The sequence below is a fragment of the Perca fluviatilis genome, chromosome 11 (genome assembly GCF_010015445.1).
Source record: "Perca fluviatilis chromosome 11, GENO_Pfluv_1.0, whole genome shotgun sequence".
NCBI classification, from domain to species: domain Eukaryota; kingdom Metazoa; phylum Chordata; class Actinopteri; order Perciformes; family Percidae; genus Perca; species Perca fluviatilis.
In genome coordinates, this window is record NC_053122.1 from 6,817,705 (window position 1) to 6,837,295 (window position 19,591).

The 19,591-nt window shown below is 40.1% G+C and overlaps 1 protein-coding gene across 1 annotated transcript in view; it reads right to left on the reverse strand.

The window, feature by feature from the left end:
- LOC120568496 (vasoactive intestinal polypeptide receptor 2-like) overlaps positions 1–19,591 on the reverse strand; it is a 63,751-nt gene that overhangs the window by 13,797 nt on the left and 30,363 nt on the right. Inside the window, exons 3-4 of the mRNA XM_039816055.1 lie at positions 9,115–9,228; positions 3,955–4,046 (exon numbers count right to left, since the gene is read on the reverse strand). Coding sequence (XP_039671989.1) covers positions 3,955–4,046; positions 9,115–9,228 — 206 coding nt within the window. The remainder of the gene's footprint in view (positions 1–3,954; positions 4,047–9,114; positions 9,229–19,591) is intronic.

Sequence of the window (19,591 nt, forward strand, 5' to 3'; positions counted from 1 at the left end):
GAAGTAGACTTGCTCAGGCTGGGAGACAGGAGGAAGAAAAAGAAGATGAAGATGAGAAAGACAGAAATAGGAGAGTGAAAGAGACAGACAAGAGTGAAATAAGGAGACAGAGGAGAGACAGTGAGACAGTTAGTTTAACAAGCACAATGGCTGATTCAGAATAAGACCAGTCATGTCCCCGACTGAACCTTAGCAGTGAAAGAGGAGGGGAGCAGCAATTATCACCCCAAGGCAAACAAGGCCAAGCATTCTCCTCACCAAAAACTTTTCTTCTGTTTCCACGAAATGTTTGGGTGGAGGAGGAACCACAGCACACCCAACAAATAAACCAAACAAAACAAACTTGCAAATGTGGCCGGTTAGCTCACTTGGTAGAGCGGGTGCACATACGCAGAGGTTTATTCCTGGTGTTGGGGACCGAGAGTCTGGTTAAACCTGATTTTAACCAAAAGGCCTCAGATTAAACTGACCGCTGGATAGAGGACACACATGAGCTCAGAGACAAAGGAATCTTGGCCTGCATGTAAACTCCAAAGCGGGGGTAATTCACACCTCTATGCGAAAGGGCCAGCCAGAAGGGAACTGGCAGGAAGTCAAAGAACTACACGACTGTAGTTTTTCACCCTGTCAAGAGTTTACAGTCTTTCTATTGGTTCAGCGGGACCATAAAAACAGCATGGGGTCTTAACCTATAAATAACCTGACCCTAAGAAACTCCCTCGTCTTCCATTGCAACTCCGTTTGCTGAGGGGAGCGCGCGAGCGCTTGTGCTGAAACTTTCACTTTCTGGAGAAAGTGGATTTTATTTCGGTGGATCCTTGAAAAACGCACCAGTTTTTCATAACTGCAGTGAGAAGGAAACAACGTTTCTTCTCAAAGTCGACCAAACTTCCCACCTCGCTGCCTGCTTTTTGGAGGGAAGTTTCTCAGTGCTCTGACGAGAGCCTGAGAATTTGTGCCGTTTCATTTCTGTGGAATCTATGGACAGGAATAAATGGACTGAACACACCCGTAAAAAGGCGGACGTCTGGGCAGAGATAAGTAGTGTGTTTATTAATGAGCAAAGAGTTATTGGTGATTTGCCATTAATGTGATCTGATTTAATCATGTACTGATCCATATGTGATTATTAATCTGTTCTGTGAATGTATAACTTGATCATTATACCGTTTGATTCATGTTGTGTTAAAGTAGCTGGGTTAAAACCGTAATTGCTATCTGCTCCTCACTCCTTTCACGGAGTTTTTAATTACTGTCGGCGAAACTTCGCGAAAATCAGCTGTTAGCTACTGGAGTGGTTATAGTGACGTTTTCCTCAGCAAAAACCAAAGTCTTAGAGTCTGTTCTAACTACACGTTAGCCCAGACCTGAGTGGCTGAGGGGAACTGGGTCATTATCGATAATTCAGATCAGAGTGCTTTCTTTTCTTTTCTTTTCCTTCTTTTGTTCTGCTCCTCTTACTAACACACACACACACACACACACACACACACACACACACACACACACACACACACACACACACACACACACACACCGACACAAGCTAGCATTAGCTCTCGAGCTAACGCGGCTAGTTTTAACCACGTGGGATATGCTTACGTTGGTATAGAGCTAACACACTAGCTACCATATCGGCGCAACGCGTGTGCGCTAGCAACCCCCTGGGCTTCTTCAGCTCCTCCCGCACGCAGCACCACTACCGCCCTCGTGAGGCTAGGTGAGTTTTGGGCAGCTCACAGGAGCAGCCAGTTTGGTTTTGAGTTAGGAATACATTTTGACACCGCCCCTCCTCCTTCGCTCACACACACACACACACACACACACACACGGACACAAACGTGTCCATGCGGTTTTGTTTTTGCTTTGTTTTTGGTTGTGATATTATAAAAAGGTATAGGAGTTTATTATTGAAGAATTATTGTTTAGCTACTGATAATTGTGAAGTTAATAAATCTTATTATGCTTAATTAGCAGTTGCTTGTGATTATTTGTGTTCTGGTTGTGACAACTGCTGGTCAAACAGGTCCGTTGCTCGAATCAACCCCTTCCTTTAAATCCTTTAAAGGGATTTACACAGAAATGAGACTGACCCACAGGTTGATTATTGGTCCCTGACTAGCAGGGTGGTGCCCCGTTTTTTGATTGTTTGTCGATTTGATAAAGTTATTAATAACCATATTCATAACTTTATTAATATTGATAAAACATCTTTGATAATTTGCCAATGATCAAACCTGTACCCTAAGGAACCCAACACTGGACACAGAAGGTCTGGGTTTGAATCCCACTTGTGACGGTTTTCCTGCATTTCTTCACCCGTCTCGCTCCCCTTTTATATCTCAGCTTTCCTATCCAATAAAGGTGGAAATGCCCCCCAAAAAAATAAAAACCTGACACGACAGATGGTTTGTTAACACAAAACCATCCCAGAAGCCTTGGAGACGGTTTGGAAAAGGGCAGGCACTTTAAAAAAACAGAGCCAGGCTAGCTGTTTCTCCCTGCTTCCAGTCTTTATGCTAAGCTAAGGTAACCATCTCCAGGCTCGAGCTTCTTATGAACCGTACAGATGAGAGCGGTGTCAATCTCCTCATCTTGCTCTCAGGAAAAAAGCCAACTGATTCTTTAAACGAGTGCTTTGAGTTACCTAAAACAAACTTTAAAAAATCATGCTTTTGTTTACCCAATTAAATATGTTGACAATGAACGTCTTGCAGATATTTTCAGCGACTTTGCAAATACAATTATTTACAACAAGTCCTCCAAACCATACGATGATATGGGTCGGTTATTTCTACTCTGATACGACCCACAAGAGCATTTACCATCCTCATATCTAAACTATCGATCTAAACGGTCGCAGTTTTAAACATGTCGTAAACATTGTGAAATAGTCACGTTTTGGTTATGTTTAGGCAGCAAAACTACTTAGTTAAGTTTAGAAAAAGATGGTGGTTTGAGTTAAACTCATCTGTTATGTTACTTAACTCTAACGGCGACGCCTGTGACACAGGACGTGACATGGCTCCGTTTGTTTCATTTGTTTCGTAAAGTAAAAAAAGAAAACTTCCTGCTTTGCTACAGTAATAATGACAGGAGGCTACTAGAGGGCGCCGCCACTATAAACGTAAATATGATTCGTAATTGCTGCTTGGACAAGCGACTTATGGGAGCATTTTAGGGGGAGGACAGTCATTTATTATTTATAAAATGAATCCAAATGTTCCCTCATTAGGTTGATGAAAAAAAAAAAATTGCTGTCGGTTTCATGTCTGAATAAGCACCCTGGTCACTTGTATGTAGGTCTGGTTCCATATTACATTCAACAGGGCACAGGTCTGTATTAAATGCCGCCAGATTAACGTAAAGGCTGCAGCACACAAGTTTAACATACAGAGCGAGCGAGAGAAAATGCCATGTACGTCTTCTAAGATCACTGTAATAAATGTACTGTACTGTAATAAATGTATCTTAATCATCACTTCTCATGCACAAAGAAAATAAAAATCGCCTGAGAAAGAGCCAATTTTGTGGAGGAGATTCTTGTCACATCAGATCAGTCAATCTACTTTCCTCTCGGGGCCCGAGAAGATTAACAGTCTCTCCCTACAGTTGTATTTGTATCCGTCTAACTGCATGGATGAATAAATAAATATCCATTATGCTTTAAATACAGCATGTGAGCTGATAGGAATTAAACCTATCCTGGCATTCAGTGCTATACACACACACAAAGTGCTCACATTTAAACATGTATCACACTACTGTCGGGCAGATTGACCTTACACAAAGCTCGTCACTGTGTTAATTAGCAGCCGACCCCTGCAGGCTTCATTGATTACAGGCCGCTAATGGTCCATTTTATGTTGCAGCTCCTTTTCCTGCTGCACAGTCAAAATTCATTAACGCTCAGGTGGCATTTACAGCAATGGCAGGGAAGACCTTTTTCTATACCTTGTCCTGGCTGGTGTCCGACCCACACGCGCTGGTGATGTTTGGGAAAACGTCCGACCATCCCGCTGACGTGCAGTTCCTGCTGATGTTCCCTGTGAGAGACGAAGAGAGAGAGAGAGCAAATTATCTCCATACTTCACCCAGTCAACTGAGATTTTTTTTTTTCCCCTTCCTCCACTTGTGTTCACTGCAACAAGGACACATGTGTAGGTTTGGTTTAAAGGCTGGTAAGGACACATGGTGGGGTGGGATATACAAAGGAGGCATAGGAAAAGAAAGCTTTTTATATGTAACCAAATCAAACAATTATTCTGAAACGTTTGATCTTGGCAACATCAGATGTTTCTTGCATTGGTAGTAAATGCAATAAAGAAAAACAAAAAGCACATTTGGAGAGACTGTCGCCCCCCTGAAAAACGCTCCCAGAGGTCGTTTGTTCAAGCAGCAATTACGATATATATTTACGTTTCTTGTGGCGGCACCCTCTAGTGGATGTAGTAATGATTTTCACTCAGGAGAGCGGGGTTTGAGTCCCGTTTGAAACTAAGGTAAAGTTTTTTTTTTAACCTAACAAACAGCACATTTAGCGCCATGTGCGCAACCTTCAGAATTGAAGTAACGTCTGATTTGAACCCAAACCACAATCTTTTTGTAAACTTAACCCTTGTGTTTACTGTCTGGTCAAATTGACCCGTTTTCAATTTTTGTTTCATATGAGAAAAAAATGGGACGTAGAAATAAGTCCTGAAAATGTGTAGAAGAAAAATTTTACAATTTAAAACGTTGGAAAAAGCAAAAACAAACTGTGAAAAGGTTGACGGGAAGACAGCACAAGGGTTAAACAAGTCGTTTTTGTGCCTAAACATAACCAAACTGCGGCCATTTCACAATGTTAAAGACGTGTTTAAAATCCTTTACATTCCAAACTGCGACCGATGTTCTCTGGTTAAGGTATGAGGTTGTATTTCCGCCACCGCTAGAGGCACTATTTTATGAAACGCTCCTGTGGGTCGTATTAGAGAGAAGAAACAACCGACCCATATCGTCGTATGATTTGGAGGACTTGATGTATTTAGAGCAGTTGACTGTGGCGTGAGCGGAGTTTTTCTCATACCGTAACAATTCTGTACTTTTGAGTACGATTATTATTTTTTTTTAACTGTGTTTTTATTGAACTTTTCATTAACAAATAAAAGAACCAACAACAACAAAGTTAAAATGAATACAAAAGTCCTTGACAGTACCTCATACAATACACTACATTGTCTGCACATTTCAAACATTAATATATATTATGTATATACTTAAAGCAAATTTTCAATTAGTGCCCACTTCTGTCGAAAAATTTCCGATTTCAACTGCAAGTCAGCTGTCATCTTCTCAAACATGTATATCTGTTTCAGTCTATGTGTCCATTCTGTCACAGTGGGTTCACGCACCTTAATCCAGTTCACAGTGATTATCTTCCTAGCTGACATTAACAATATATGCAATACAAATAAATGGGATTTACTGAACTGATCTGAAGGGAAACCTTCAAGCAAAAAAAATTCTGGGTGCATTGGAATATCTCTTTCTAAAACTTTATCGATTTCCCTTTTAACCCCCTGCCAATACACTTGTATTTTGGGACATTCCCAGAATATATGCACATAGTCCCCCACCATCCCACAATCTCTCCAGCATTGTGATAATGGCGAAGTACTGTCAAATTTGGCAACCACCAGTGGAACTCTAAAGAATCTCATTTTCATTTTCCAATCAAATTCCTTCCACATTTGACTACTGATACCCTTATGACAGCCAGCACATACATTTGTCCACATCTCATCCTCTATTACAGTATTTAACTCTAGTTCCCAATTCCTTTTGATATGAGATGGGTCATCAGATCGATCCTGCATTAACTTCCCATAGATATGTGCTATATGGTTTTTAGTAGGTAGATCATGTTCAATAATATTGATAAAATATTTTTCAACATTTGTTGGAGATCTTTTAATTATTTCCCAGTGTTTATGAATTGTGATATAATGACGTAATTGTAAATATCTAAAGAGATCATTCAATCTCAGTGTAAACTTGTCACATAATTGAGAAAAAGATCTTATGGTTTCTCCATCAAAAATTTGATTCATTATCTTTAAACCATTCTCTTCCCACCTACTAAAGGCCATCCCATATAGAAGGAATGAAATCTGGGTTACCTTTAATAGGTATTGCACGTGATAAAGTGATTACTCCTCTAAGCTTTTTCTGTATTGTGGACCAAATTTTGACAGTATGCTTTATCTTGAGTATGCTTTTTAATGCAAGACATTTTTTTTCCATTGTTGGGTACTTTTCTCTAAGTAAAAGATCTGAGTACTTCTTCCACCACTGCAGGCTAGCGAACAAAAACAATGACATGATAGCCTCTGAGAGCTGTCCTCATATTGTTCAGACGACCAAACTCAACACTGGTTTCTTTTAACTATACCACAATCTTTAACTAAAACATTAAACAAATATTTTTAGTTGCCCAAACTTCAACCGACAATAATAATATTGGAGACACATGAGAAAATGCTCGGCTACATTGCAGGCGTAACGTACGCAGAGCGATGTTCAAAACTACACTTCCGCTATAATCAATGAAACTGGCGACACCAGACATGCTTCGTGGATATCCGCTCTACAAGCGTTAAAATATTCTATTTATATTTTTTACGTGAGGTGTGTGCGGCCCTTTTACACAGAAATGGATCATTAAGTGTCTATATTTCTTTTAAATTAAACTACCAATGTACAGGAAATTAGTTAATGACTGTCAGTGAGCGTAATGGCACTTTTCGTTTTGAGAGTTTCTGTTTTTATTCCTTGTTTCCTGTCACCTGCGTCCTCTGATAACAGCTGACAGTCGATTGATTTTTCACAGTGCAGTGCCGGCTCCAAAAACTGAAGAAACAACAACAATCCCACAGGGAAAGCTCTCCGTCTCGCCTGTGACTCACACAATCCTACGCCGTGTGTGTGTGCAGCAGGCGTAGCCAGTTTAAAGATACATTCCACAGCACATCCGCTCTACGAACACTCTGCATACGTTACGCGTTCAATGTAGCCAAAGCAAGTCATTGTTTGCAACAGTCGGTCGAATGAAGACAGAGAGAACTGCCAGAATAGCAGGCCTAACTGTTTCACCAACCCTTTCACATTTCCTGAAATGTGATGTTAATGTGGGGAAAATGTTGCGAGTAAAGCTAAATAGAGTAAAATAAAGAGTTGGAGGCAACTTTAAAATGCTTTGTTTTCATTTAGAAAAACAAGCCCAATAAGCTAAATTTGTGCCAAATGTTGGTTCGCACCTTTGGAAAAAAAAAAAAAAAAAAACCTCTTCTTCCTCAGTACTTTCTAACAAAATAAAGTTATTCAATAATTTTAGGATGCCTTGTTTTAAGATTCCTGTTGATGCTACATGTTCATCTTATATAAGCCTTACTACTTCTGTAAAATGTAGTAACTTTAGGGGTTTTGGATCCGTCCCAGACAGGGAAGCTTCAGAGTGAACTTTGGCTCTGAACAAGCCGCTGGGTGCTTATGTAATGTTTAGTCATCAATGTAAATCAGAGCGCGTCCTCAGAGTGGAAATCCAAACTGCCATCTGGTCAATGGCTGGAAAAAAATCTCATGTATTCAGCACAGAATCCACTGCACACATTCACACAGACACGCTATAACAGCGCGAGGTCAAAGCGGGGACAGAAAGCCTCATCAGTTTAAATACCTGTCAACTCACTGTAACATGGACCACAATAGTCTTTTGTCTGAAGATATGCAAAACCTGAATAGGGGTTAATCAACATTAACATTTCAATGGAATGTGGATTTGATTATACTTGTCATTTCCAACACATCTTCTTATCTAAACGACACACTGGGTCGACTGCCAGGGACTTCCAAAACGACATACGCATATGACTGTCCTGTTTAACGTTGTGGAATGCACTTAAAGGAGCAGTAAGTGATTCTGCGCTAAGATTGTTGATATTTGAACTCGACTGCCAAACGAATACAAGCCCCCCTTCATAAGCACCGCCCCCGAGATTCACGGACAGATAGCTACTGGCTGGCACATTCGAATGCTGCCTCCCCTCCTCCCGCCCCTACCATCAACTGTCCATGCCTGTTGCCAATTGGCTGGAATAGTGTTTTGTGGCTCTTGCACTCCTTGCTGTTTGGTTTCCATTTACACAGCCAGGGCTTTGTATTAACATCGGATTTTTTTTTTTAACGCAAACCGGAAACAGAGAGCTAGGGGACTGTTAAGAGATATTCACTGATTTTGACAAAAAGTGTATTAGATTAACATCACTTACTATACCTTTAACCTCAACATGTGACAGCGGTTGCAGTTTTGATCATGTGACCGTTCAGTTTAACGTAACGGTAGATAACGTTGTGAAACGGAACTAGTTAAGACTAGGCAAAAAAAAAAAAAAAAGATTGGTTAGTTATGGTTAGAAAAAGACCAGGGATTGTTATAGAACGAGTCATGGACGTGTCCCATTAAAGTACCGGAGTGCATTCTGTTTTTATGCCCCTAAACTGTGGAACTATATGCCTTTGGATATTAAAATGGCAAGCTCACTCTGTATATTTTAAAAGAAAATTAAAAACGTATCTTTTAAAACTGGCTTTTAATTTAATTTTGGGTAATGTTATACTATTATTTTGCAAGTGTAAATATTGGTTTAAAATATTTTTTTAACCCTTGTGTTCATTGTATTCTGTTTTTTAGTTTAAAAAAAATTGTTGTAATTATTAGTCTCTTTCTTTCTCATCTGTGTTTTCATTTTATACTGTGAAGCACTTTGGGCTGCATGCTAGCATAAAAAGGTGCTACATTAATAAAGTTGAAAGTACCTACCTCAACAATTGTAACTTTGTCTTAGGTCCATAAAAAAGCCGGTTCATTTAAAAAAAGTGATGGTTGAAAGAGACCCAGAAAGTGACCGTATGTGAGGACTGTATCTACTCTCCTGAAGTCTACTTGATGAAATGTGACCATCAGTTATTTGTTTCAACTTTTTTTTTGCTTTTTATTCATCTGCCTGTTTAGAAAATGAATATGAAATAAATAAATAAATAAATAGTGTGTGCATGGTTGAACAAGTAACCCACCATTTCTGCCGAATACAGTCTTGAGGACTCGAGGACAGGGGATGGTGACGGTCTCTCCGATCTCAGTTTGCTTCCAGCATGCAATGTTGTCCCACACTCCTTTGCATCCCGACTCTGTCAAAAACAACAAGAGTAGACTTCATGTTCGCACAGAAACGTAAACTAAAGAGTGTCCTCTCCAGAAAAACAACAGCATTTGTCAGAGTAATCGACGTCGGAGGCTCATGTCCAATCACGCCATGCACAGATCTCTCTCTGATACAAGTTGATCTGTCAAAAAGCATCGATCCTTGCACCATGTGGCCGTTTTACTGAACATCCAACATGTAGCTGCTGGTTAAATAGAAACACTTTGTTTGAATAAAACAGTATAAAACAAGCCTATATACAGACTTTAGCCCTATTCACACAGGCATCATTACCAGGGGACCTCATGTGATTTAGAAATGTACCCGCCATGTCTGTGTTTCGTGCGGCGCATTTGCATGGGGAAAGCAAAGTCTGTATTTTACTAGGGTGTACGGACATTATTCCCTGCAAATACTAGCGTTTTTTTCAACCTGTTTTCTTATGTTTATGTGCCTAAGTGACTTAAGTTAGATCGCTGCAGTCGGCAGCGGCGAAACAAGCTCCAATGTAAGTTAATGGGGCAATTGTCCAGCTTGTATTTACCTTCACAAAAGTGCTTGTTTTGCCGCTGACAGGCTCAGATTAATATTCTAAGTGTCTGACAACATTATGGAAAGGATTTCTAAGGAGGTCGACCTTTAAAACCTCTTTGAGACCTTTCTGTTTAACCAGAAACAGCTCTGAAGTCTGAAGTGTATTTTACGATGCTGAAATTACTGTTTATTTACATGGAGTCTGGTGGGTATAGGGAACGCAACTTCACGGATGTTTTTATGTTTAAAAAAAAGATCTTACTCTTTAACAGAAAGGTCAACCTCCTTACAAATCCATTCCATAATGTTGTCAGACACTTAGAATATTAATCTGAGCCTGTCAGCGGCAAAACGAACACTTTTGCGAAGGTAAATACAAGCTGGACAACTGCCCTATTAACTTACATTGGAGCTTGTTTCTCCGCTGCCGATTGCAGGGATCTCTCTTAATACTGGACCAAGACAAAGTTTGTGGTTCCCATCGGTCACTTAAGCCCTATTCGCACGGGATAAGTATAACCTGGTGACCTCCAGTCATTTGTAATAATCGCGGAGGTTGTCTGTGATCTTAAGCCCGTGCGAATCGGTCATGTCTGTAATTTGTAAAGTAATAATTCCCCCGCAAATGACCTACCACATTTCGCCGAAAACGGAGGTCCTGTGATAATATTAGTCCCGTGCGAATCGGCATCTCTGATTTGTCCAGGATTTGGCGGGGCTTTTTTGTTTTTTCAAGGTACCCATTTCCTTCTTTTGCGCCTTTTTATCCATCTTTCGCGAATAATGGAGGGTGCGTTGGAGTGTTTTGGGTGCTGGGTCATGTCGCTATACATCAATTTGCAGAAAGAGAAAGATGGAAACCACCACAAGTGCGAAGACAAAAAGAATGATTAGATGGCGATGGATGACATGTATAGCAGCATGCGGTAAGTATATTTTTTATGTTTGTATCATGCATCTAGAGATAACGACAAGACATCTCCAAGCAATAGCTTATCAAAAATAATGCACAATCAAGCGAGGGGGCTCACTTCATAATTAGAGGTTAATGTTACAAATAAATCAAGCGTAAAGCTTGAGCTAATAGATTTTAACCTGGTGAAATGTTTTGTTTTATCCATCTAACTGGACCCTGCTTGACACCACCCGGAGAAAAAAGTGAGAGAAAGAAAAAGGAGAGGTCTCAGTTCGGACGATGACTGACTACCCGGTTGAGATTGTGTGCGTGTGTGTCCTCGAGATCTGACCACACACAAACACACGTAGCAGAGCTACCCACACCCATGTTTCTACTGTTGCTTAATGTCAGTAAATTCGAGTAAAATGACAGGCTTCGCTTATCCCGTTTGAATGCGCCAGATGAAAATAAGACGTGGTTGGGTAATTTATAATTTACACGAGGTCACTAGATAATACTTATCCCGTGCGAATAGGGCTTTAGACCCAAAAACATGGGGAAAATAGTGTCCAGGTTGAAAAAAAAAGGTAGTTACCCTTTAAGATCACGGACGACCTCCGCATTTTTACAAATTACTAGAGGTCCCCAGGTAATACTAGACCCGTGCAAATAGGGTTTTTGTGTGCATTTGGATACAAATAGGAGACTGACCTAGGCTTGCAAAGCATTTGAAAAGTTCCAGAAAATGTTTGTTTCGGTCTGCAGATTTTCAGAAGATGTGATTTGCAAATTGGTTGCATATGAAGTTACATTTCTATGAGACTTCTAGGGTTCAGAAACTCGCAAATATTTACAGCAAAAAATTCAGATGTTATTTCTTATTAATTGTTTTTATTTAACCAGGAAGGCCAATTAAGAACAAATTCTCATTTGCAAAAACGACCTGGCCAAGACAAAGCATAAATGTGAGACAACATAAAGACACATTAAATACACAAAACACACGTTAAATACGCAAAATATAAACATTTAAAATACAGTACAATACATCTGTTCAACTAATGTGTTTGTATTCAGTTACATCCCTTGGAGATGCATTCTCAAGAGACACATGGACAAAACTGCAGCATAACATATTTGGAACCACAAACAGCTTATTTACAGCAATTACATATTGCACATTAAACAGGACCTGGAAGAAACTTTCTCCAATTTAATACAATAATAATCCCCATTAAGCCTTTTGGATTTGGCATATTCTTTCCTAAACTGCAGAAGAGACATACATATATAAAGGAAAAATACACTTATCAGTGCAGAATTCAAAGGAGAAGCGGCGCTGAATGAATACAGAATTCTCACCCACCCCCTGGAAAAAACAAACAAACCCAAAATAGCTCTTCCAGCTCTTCACTGTGAGCCATAATGGGTGCATAAGTGCTGATGGTTAACTGAACAGTTAACTGGGCTTTTTAGTGATCGATGAATAGAGACAGTGTGCTTGGTAAATTGTAGCTCTCATCTTCAACTTTCCAGCTAAAGAAACACAGTCAGCCAGCCAGCTACCGAGGCACTGGACTGTGAAGGGGGGAATAAACTGCTATAAAAAGAAACCTATTAGTGTAGAGGAAAAAAATGAACACAACTGGAGGAGGTGAGAAGAAGCTTCAATTTTTGGCTCCTATAGTGTTTAAAATGTGGTATTATAAAATACAAACAGCAAACAATCGCATTCAAATCCCACATTTCAGGGTTTGGGTTGTTGATTTTATTGTGAAGAGTGGCGGATTGTTGTTTTGTCAGGTTACACGACATGCTGACAGACAGCTATACACTCTGTGTTGCAGAGATCAAACTTAAAAAATGAAAGAAAGCATTTTCTGTTCAGGTTTTTTAAAAAGATCTTCATCCACAGTCAGGTTGTTTTCATGAAACATTCATACAGCTACTAAAAGTAATGTAGTGTTAATGTATTCCACGTATTGCTGTATGCAGCACAGTAACTGCTGCTGTATAGGAGCGCTCTGGACCGTGTAGGCAGGAGGTTGGGGTGGATGGGTGAGTCATTAAACACAGGACTTTTAAGGCAGGGAGTGGATTTCGTGTACTAGGGAAAACCCAAGACTTTCAACCAGGAAATGTGTGTTTGCGTCCCAGGAGTACTACTTAATTCAAACCACAATATTTTTTCCAATCTTAACTAGACGGTCAACTTTTGTCGGCTAAACTCAACTGGGAAGACCACTAAACTTAAGGTGCAGTAGGTAAAAGGGATCGACCGATATGGATTTTTTTAGTGCTGATGCCGATACCGATTTTTTTTCATCAGCCTTAGCCGATATTTGGAGCAGATACTTCTTTTGCTCCCTCAATTTACATCATAAAAATGTAAACCCTGCCACACTGGATTTGTTATCAGAATCTGCTCTGCCATTTCTTTAAAAATAATAAACAAAAACACAGATCACTGTCACTTCTGCAATCATCTTATATTCATATCACTCAAATTATGTGTGCAATGTGCATCATATGGATGGGTGCCCTTCATATGGTTAACTGTGCAAGGGTGAAAGGCTTTCATCAACATCTACAACACAGCCTTGATGATGCATTGCTTGCTGACATGTTATAAGACAGATATAATCAGGTCATCACAAAATGTCCTTTGTCAACACATTTAAATAATTTAAGAAAACAATAAACCTGAAAAGTAGCCATTGAAATAAAGTGCTTGATTTGTAATTTAACACTGCCATGGTGCTCTGCTAGTGGGGGAGGGGCAGTGCATGGTCTGCACGTGAACTGCAGTGTCTCCAGCAATACAAAGCTGCCTGTGGACGCCTGTCTGTAAATAATGCCGGGAAAAAACTATCGGCGAACGCAGCAGCCACGTATCAGCCGATGCCGATACACGTAAAACTGCAAATAAAATTGGTCTATCACTAGTAGGTAAGACTTATAAAACTAACATTCTGTCATATTTGCTGAAACTGACCCTATGTTCTAGTAGAACTACATGAAGCAGGTCATTTAAATAATAAATCCAGCTCCTCTGGCACCACCTACAGCCTGTAGTGCGATTTTCAAAAATCCACCGCTCCCTGTTCAGACGCACCAATCAGGGCCAGGGGGGGGGGTGTCTAACTGTGTGTCAATCACTGCTCATGCACACGCATTCGTTCTCTCTTAGGAGACCGTTTTGGGCTTCAGCGGAAAGGGGGGGGAGGGACTGAGAAGTTGTTGATGTTCAAATTTTTTGGCTAAGTCCTGGATCTTCACATACCTACAGCACCTTTAACTGTCATGTGACCAGCCGGCGGTCGCCTCATTTTGTAGGATATCGTACGAATTGGTGTGCATACGTTTTTGTACGATATCATACAAACTCATTCATGAGATTGCGTTGCCACGGTGGACGCCAAAACAAACCAAGAAATGATACATCTCATCTTCTTCTTCCTCCAAATGACAAAAACTGCTTTCCAGCCAACATTCAGTGGTAGGGCAGACAGATTGCTCCTTAAAACTCCTACTCTGTTGCCTCCTGCTCTCTGCGATAACCTTGCTTTAACCCTTTCAGCCCTATTTATCATGTATGGATTTGTTTCCACTTACTTTATTAACAGGCTTTTGGCAGAGTCGCTACACGCCCAATACTCTGCTCTGCTCCTATCTTTTGGGTATACCTAACAAAAAAAAAAAGAAGGTAATTCTGGTTTGTACTCAATTGGCATCCTCTTATAGTCCATACCTGAGGTTCACACTGAAATTAACAAACAGGCCTTTATGTTCTCTGCTCTGCAGCCTGGAACCACGAGCAGACAGTTTCACAGTTTGATATGCTGATCCCAATTAGAGCATTTAAAAATGTAGTGAAGGGTTTGGAGGCTAATTCAATTGGAGCTTGTAATTGCCTCCGTAGCTTGTGTATTGGGTTTTATTATGTACTCTTGTGTTTTGTTTTGTATGCCCCTGAATCACTCAGTCACTTGATCTGTGAAAAATGCTTTATAAATCAATTTTTACTTACTATTTAACTACTTACTGATAATGTGTGCCTTGTTTAAAGCACGGTATTGTGTGCGGTCAATATAGGTTTGTTTTATATGTTTTTAATGTTTGTGTGTATGTTTTTTTTAAATCTTCGTATTGAGGGAATCTTGGCTAGGACTCCCTTAGAAAAGAGATTTTGTAATCTCAATGGGACTTAGCTGGTTAAATTAAGGTTTGATTGTAATAATAATGTCTTAGCCAGACGTGCTATGACAACAATGTTATTTTTAGACAATTCCAAAGGTTTGTAATACAAAACACATTGTCTATAAATAGACAGATACAAAAATGTATTGATAATACAAACAAAATATTCATGGAATTTGTCACTTTTCTATTTGGGATTGACATGTTTTGGAACTGCAGTTCCCACAATGCTTTGGGTGATCCAAGCATAGGTAGGTAAGGTAAGTATAATCTTGCCAGAGAGTCAGTTACAACCCAGAGTCACAGCAGTTCGTGAAATGGTCACATAATTCAATCTATTAATTCGTGTACACAGACAAGATTATTTTTTGGCCATTTTCAGCCTTTATTTTGATAGGACAGCAGAATACATGAAAGGGGAGAGAGAGAGAGGGGGAATGACACGCAGCGAAGGACCACAGGTCAGAGTCGAACCCGGGACCGCTGGGTCAAGGAGTAAACCTCTATATATGGGCGCCTGCTCTACCAACTGAGCTATCAGGGCGCCCAGTACACAGAAATGTTTATCTCATTTTTTAAACTAATGTATTTCAATGTGAAGCATCTTTCGTCATCGCAGCACGATTCGACATCAAAGTCGAACAAAGGTTTAGGAAAAGAATAACAGGACGCGGGACAACAACGCGACGGTTTGGTAGTGAAAGAAGAAGAAGATTTAGGAACCGTGACATGCGGGACACAATCTCCCGTCTCCTGGGTGAAGTCCTGTGTCGTTTGACCCATCTACCACACCAACCAACCTCCCTACGCTGATTTTCGGGCTTTCATACTGCTCACTACTAAAGAATCGTGCTGTGCTCATGAAAGATGCTTCCCACTGTAATACATTAGTTTAAAAGACGTGCTGATATCACGAAAAAAACTAGATAAATGTGTCCGTGTACACAAATCAATAGATTAAATTACGTGACCATTTCACAAACTGCCGTGAGACTGGGCTGTCAGTTTTGGGCTACAACTGGAATTTCTTTCCCGTATCTCTTTACTTTTTGGCGAACCTACACCATGGAAAGTCAGCTACTTTCCTGTAACCATGCTGGATGTACAAACAACGGTCTGATCACTATGGGCAAGACTTATAAGATAAGGTTATAAGATAGGAGGCCTTTTATCTGACTTATAAGTGGATTTATGGACATTTATCCCTTTTCTACTTTGCTACCTTTCTTCCTTTTTTATTTTATTAATCTGTTCTGTTTTTCCTTCATTACTTGCTGTTTGTCCTGTATGTCCTTAAATGTATTCCTTTCTTCCTTTCTTCCCTCTGATACTTCTTTCTCTGACCTTCACGCCAACTTTCCTTTGTCCCTGCGGTACTGTACCTGCACGTCAGAAATGTAAAAGCCTAAAAGGACACAAGATAATTTCTTCCATCTGATGTCTGGTCAAAATTGCTCTGACCTTTGTTTCTAATGTAGGAACTGAAGTTTATTCTGGTCTCGACCGTACTGTAAATGGACCTAACTGACATTGACTACACAGAGAAGGAGAGCGAGTGGAAGTGCTGTTCTAAAAAGAGGGAAAGAACATGAGAGAAAACCAAAGAAAGGGAGAGCAAAAGACAAGCCAAGAGACAGGAACACAAAGAGATGAAAAGAAAGAAGCAAAGAAGGGGGTTTGAAAAAGGAAGGGGGGAAATAACAGAGACACTGAGAGGGCAAGAGAGGACAGAAGCGGGGTAGAGGGGACAGAGTACGAGAACAGATGTCTTTGGGGTAAAAAAAAACAAAAAGAAACGCAGATACGAACTCATCAGTGCATGAAGAACTGTCCATCTACCCGTTAAGTGATCCATCCTTTCTCTGTTCGCTTTCACAGAAACACATCAGAGGCAATGAGCCAACAAATGCACAGCAGCACACATCTGGAGGGAAATCCTCTCCTTTCAATGCTTTATTTACTACAAAGTGAAGGCTGACTTGAGGACCGACTGTGCCCTTTTCCAGCGTCGCCCTACTTCGATTTCATGCAGTCAGTTAAACAAACGGACTTATTGCAACATCCTTCTTCAACAGTAGAACCGTTTTCTGTAGTGCATCAAACGTTTGCATGCATCTTTGGCAGTGGTGTAGTCCAATGTATTTTAGCAGGTATACTGTATTATATAAATACATGGACCCGAAGGGACATATTAAAGTGGGGCGTCTGGGTGTCCTCCACCAGGGAAATTTTGAGCGTCAAAGACTTAATTGCCTTCATTCTGATACACTTTAATGCACCAATTTACAGTGGAAATACCTTTATTTAGCCTATGAGAAGGAAAACACAGATGGCAATTCAAAATATATTAAACATATAATAAGTATGTTGTTACATGTCATTGCACATTTTTAAGTGGGTATATGGAAATCCTGGAGCTTTCTTAGTGGGTAGGCTAAACTGTGTATACCTGCGTATCATGTAGACTACACCACGGATCTTTGGCATACAAACTCCCTTTTTATTTCATTACATCCCAAATTTAATATATCATATGACGGACTTCCCCAGCATTTGTGGCAGTTACCTGGCTAGTATTCAGTGGTGGGAAACCAGTATAACACGATAAATAAAATCCCATAACAAAAAAATATTAAAAAGGACTTTCTTAGCTTGACATCATAAATATTTTATTTAAAACTATGAATCGATATATAGGGTATATATCTATCTTTTAACCCTTGTGTTGACTTCGGGTCACATTGACCAGTTTTCAAATTATTTGATGAAAAAATTAACAATTTAAAACGTTGGAGAAAGCAAAAACAAACTGAAAAAAACACCAGGGCTAACACTATTGTTCTGGATGTGATACTGCGTCGTGAGTTTTGCTTCTTTTGCAAACCCAACAAAAATCTGCTGATTTTATTTTTACAGTTTTTAGCGATGATCCAAGAATGACAATCTGTCGAATTTAGCGGGCTGTTTTTCTGCTTGGGGTGGAGATGTTTAAACATTTTTATTTTAATTTTATTCATTTGTTTAAAATTCTGTGGAAAATCTGAATAAGTTCTTCAGAATACTGCGTCCGCAGATTCTGTGCAGCCCTGCTCATTTGTACGTCAAATGATCCTAATCAGCAGATGGAGTTTGCTTTAGTATCACAGAATTGCAAATGTTCATATTTACATTTTTTCTGGACACACAAAATTTTGTTTCAAGATTCATTCCTGACCGTGACATTTAACATGAAGCCTCCACATCTGTCTCTTATGTGTACATTAATGTACATCTTTACTTATCTCTTGACATTAAACATATTCTCTAAACTTCATACTGTGAACTTTTGCACATTCATGCACAAAACTGTCCAGCTTTCTTTTTGAAACAAACTTATTGTACATACTTTTTTCTTATAGTTTTGTAGTATTTTTGGATGCCGCTTTCAAGCAGGGTAGCAGAGTTCGTGTCCCAGGGAGTTCACCCAGGAAATGTGTTTGTGTCCCTGGACGTAAAGGTCCAGTGTGTAGCGTGTTTAGTTGTTCATTATCAAAATCTGTGTTGCCCGTTCACAAACTTGTCATTTTTCATGAATATTTACCACCACCATCAATTCCAAGTATTCCTTTTGGCTTGAAATTTTACATTTGCATTCGCATGAACTGGGGTAGACGCTCCATATTCATGCTCCATATTGAAATAGATTAGCCAGTAAGGGACATACAGGACATACTGCTCCGCCTTTCGCGTTTTCGATGTCACATGATAAACTCACAGGTGCTGCTAATGCTGCTAATGGGTATCGTAGCTTCCCGGCCACGGTTTGAAGAAGGAAACATGGAGGACCACACATATTCAAAATCCAAATTTCAGGAACAGGAGTCTTCTTCTTCTTCTTCGCCCAGAAAAAAGAAAAAAAGTGAGAGAACGGCTTTTTTAAGTGTGAAGGCTACCGTAGCTGTAATACGTACTTTGAACTGCGTGGTGCGAGAGAGTTGATTGTGATATATGATCTCAACGCTAGATGGGAGAAATTCTTACACATTGGACCTTTAAGGGAACACAAACGCTAATCTTAATCTTAACTGTCGCCGTAACACGGCGATCACCTTTTGTCCGCTAAACTCAAACACAACGGCCGCTGAAACAACGGGCACCTCACAGTGCTCTTTACCGAGCTCATTCAAGAGAACGCGTTGGTATTTTTGTTGTAAATTGTAGGTTTATGTTTCTCTGCTGGGTTTATTGTTATACACCAACATACCAAGGCAAATTCCTTGTATGCGAAAACCTACTTGGCAATAAACCGGATTATGATTCTGATTTAGCAGCCATTCTGGAGTTTGCAAGAGTGATCTTTGAAACTCACTTGAATCCTAACTTACCACAAAACACTTTAACCGCTTTGGTAGAAACCTGAGCTTGAGTCTAAACCCGATCCCAGTGTGCTGCTGAGTGTGTATAACAAGGCACAGACACTGTGGGGTTGTCAGTTTGATTCCCACTGGGGCTGAGCCAGCGACATGTAAAGTGGTTTATCACCGAGGGCTGCAGCGTCAGACGGAATCCTGAGAGCCTTGACCAGATGAATGAAAAAACTCGGAGAAAAAACTGCTCTCCTCAGCACTTTATCACCCGCAGATAATTAGAGCCGTGTTATTATTTTGCTTTACTTTGTGTCTTTAATTAGCACAGCCGGGGTGGGGGGGGGTGGAGGGCGGATTCAGTGACCAGAGCA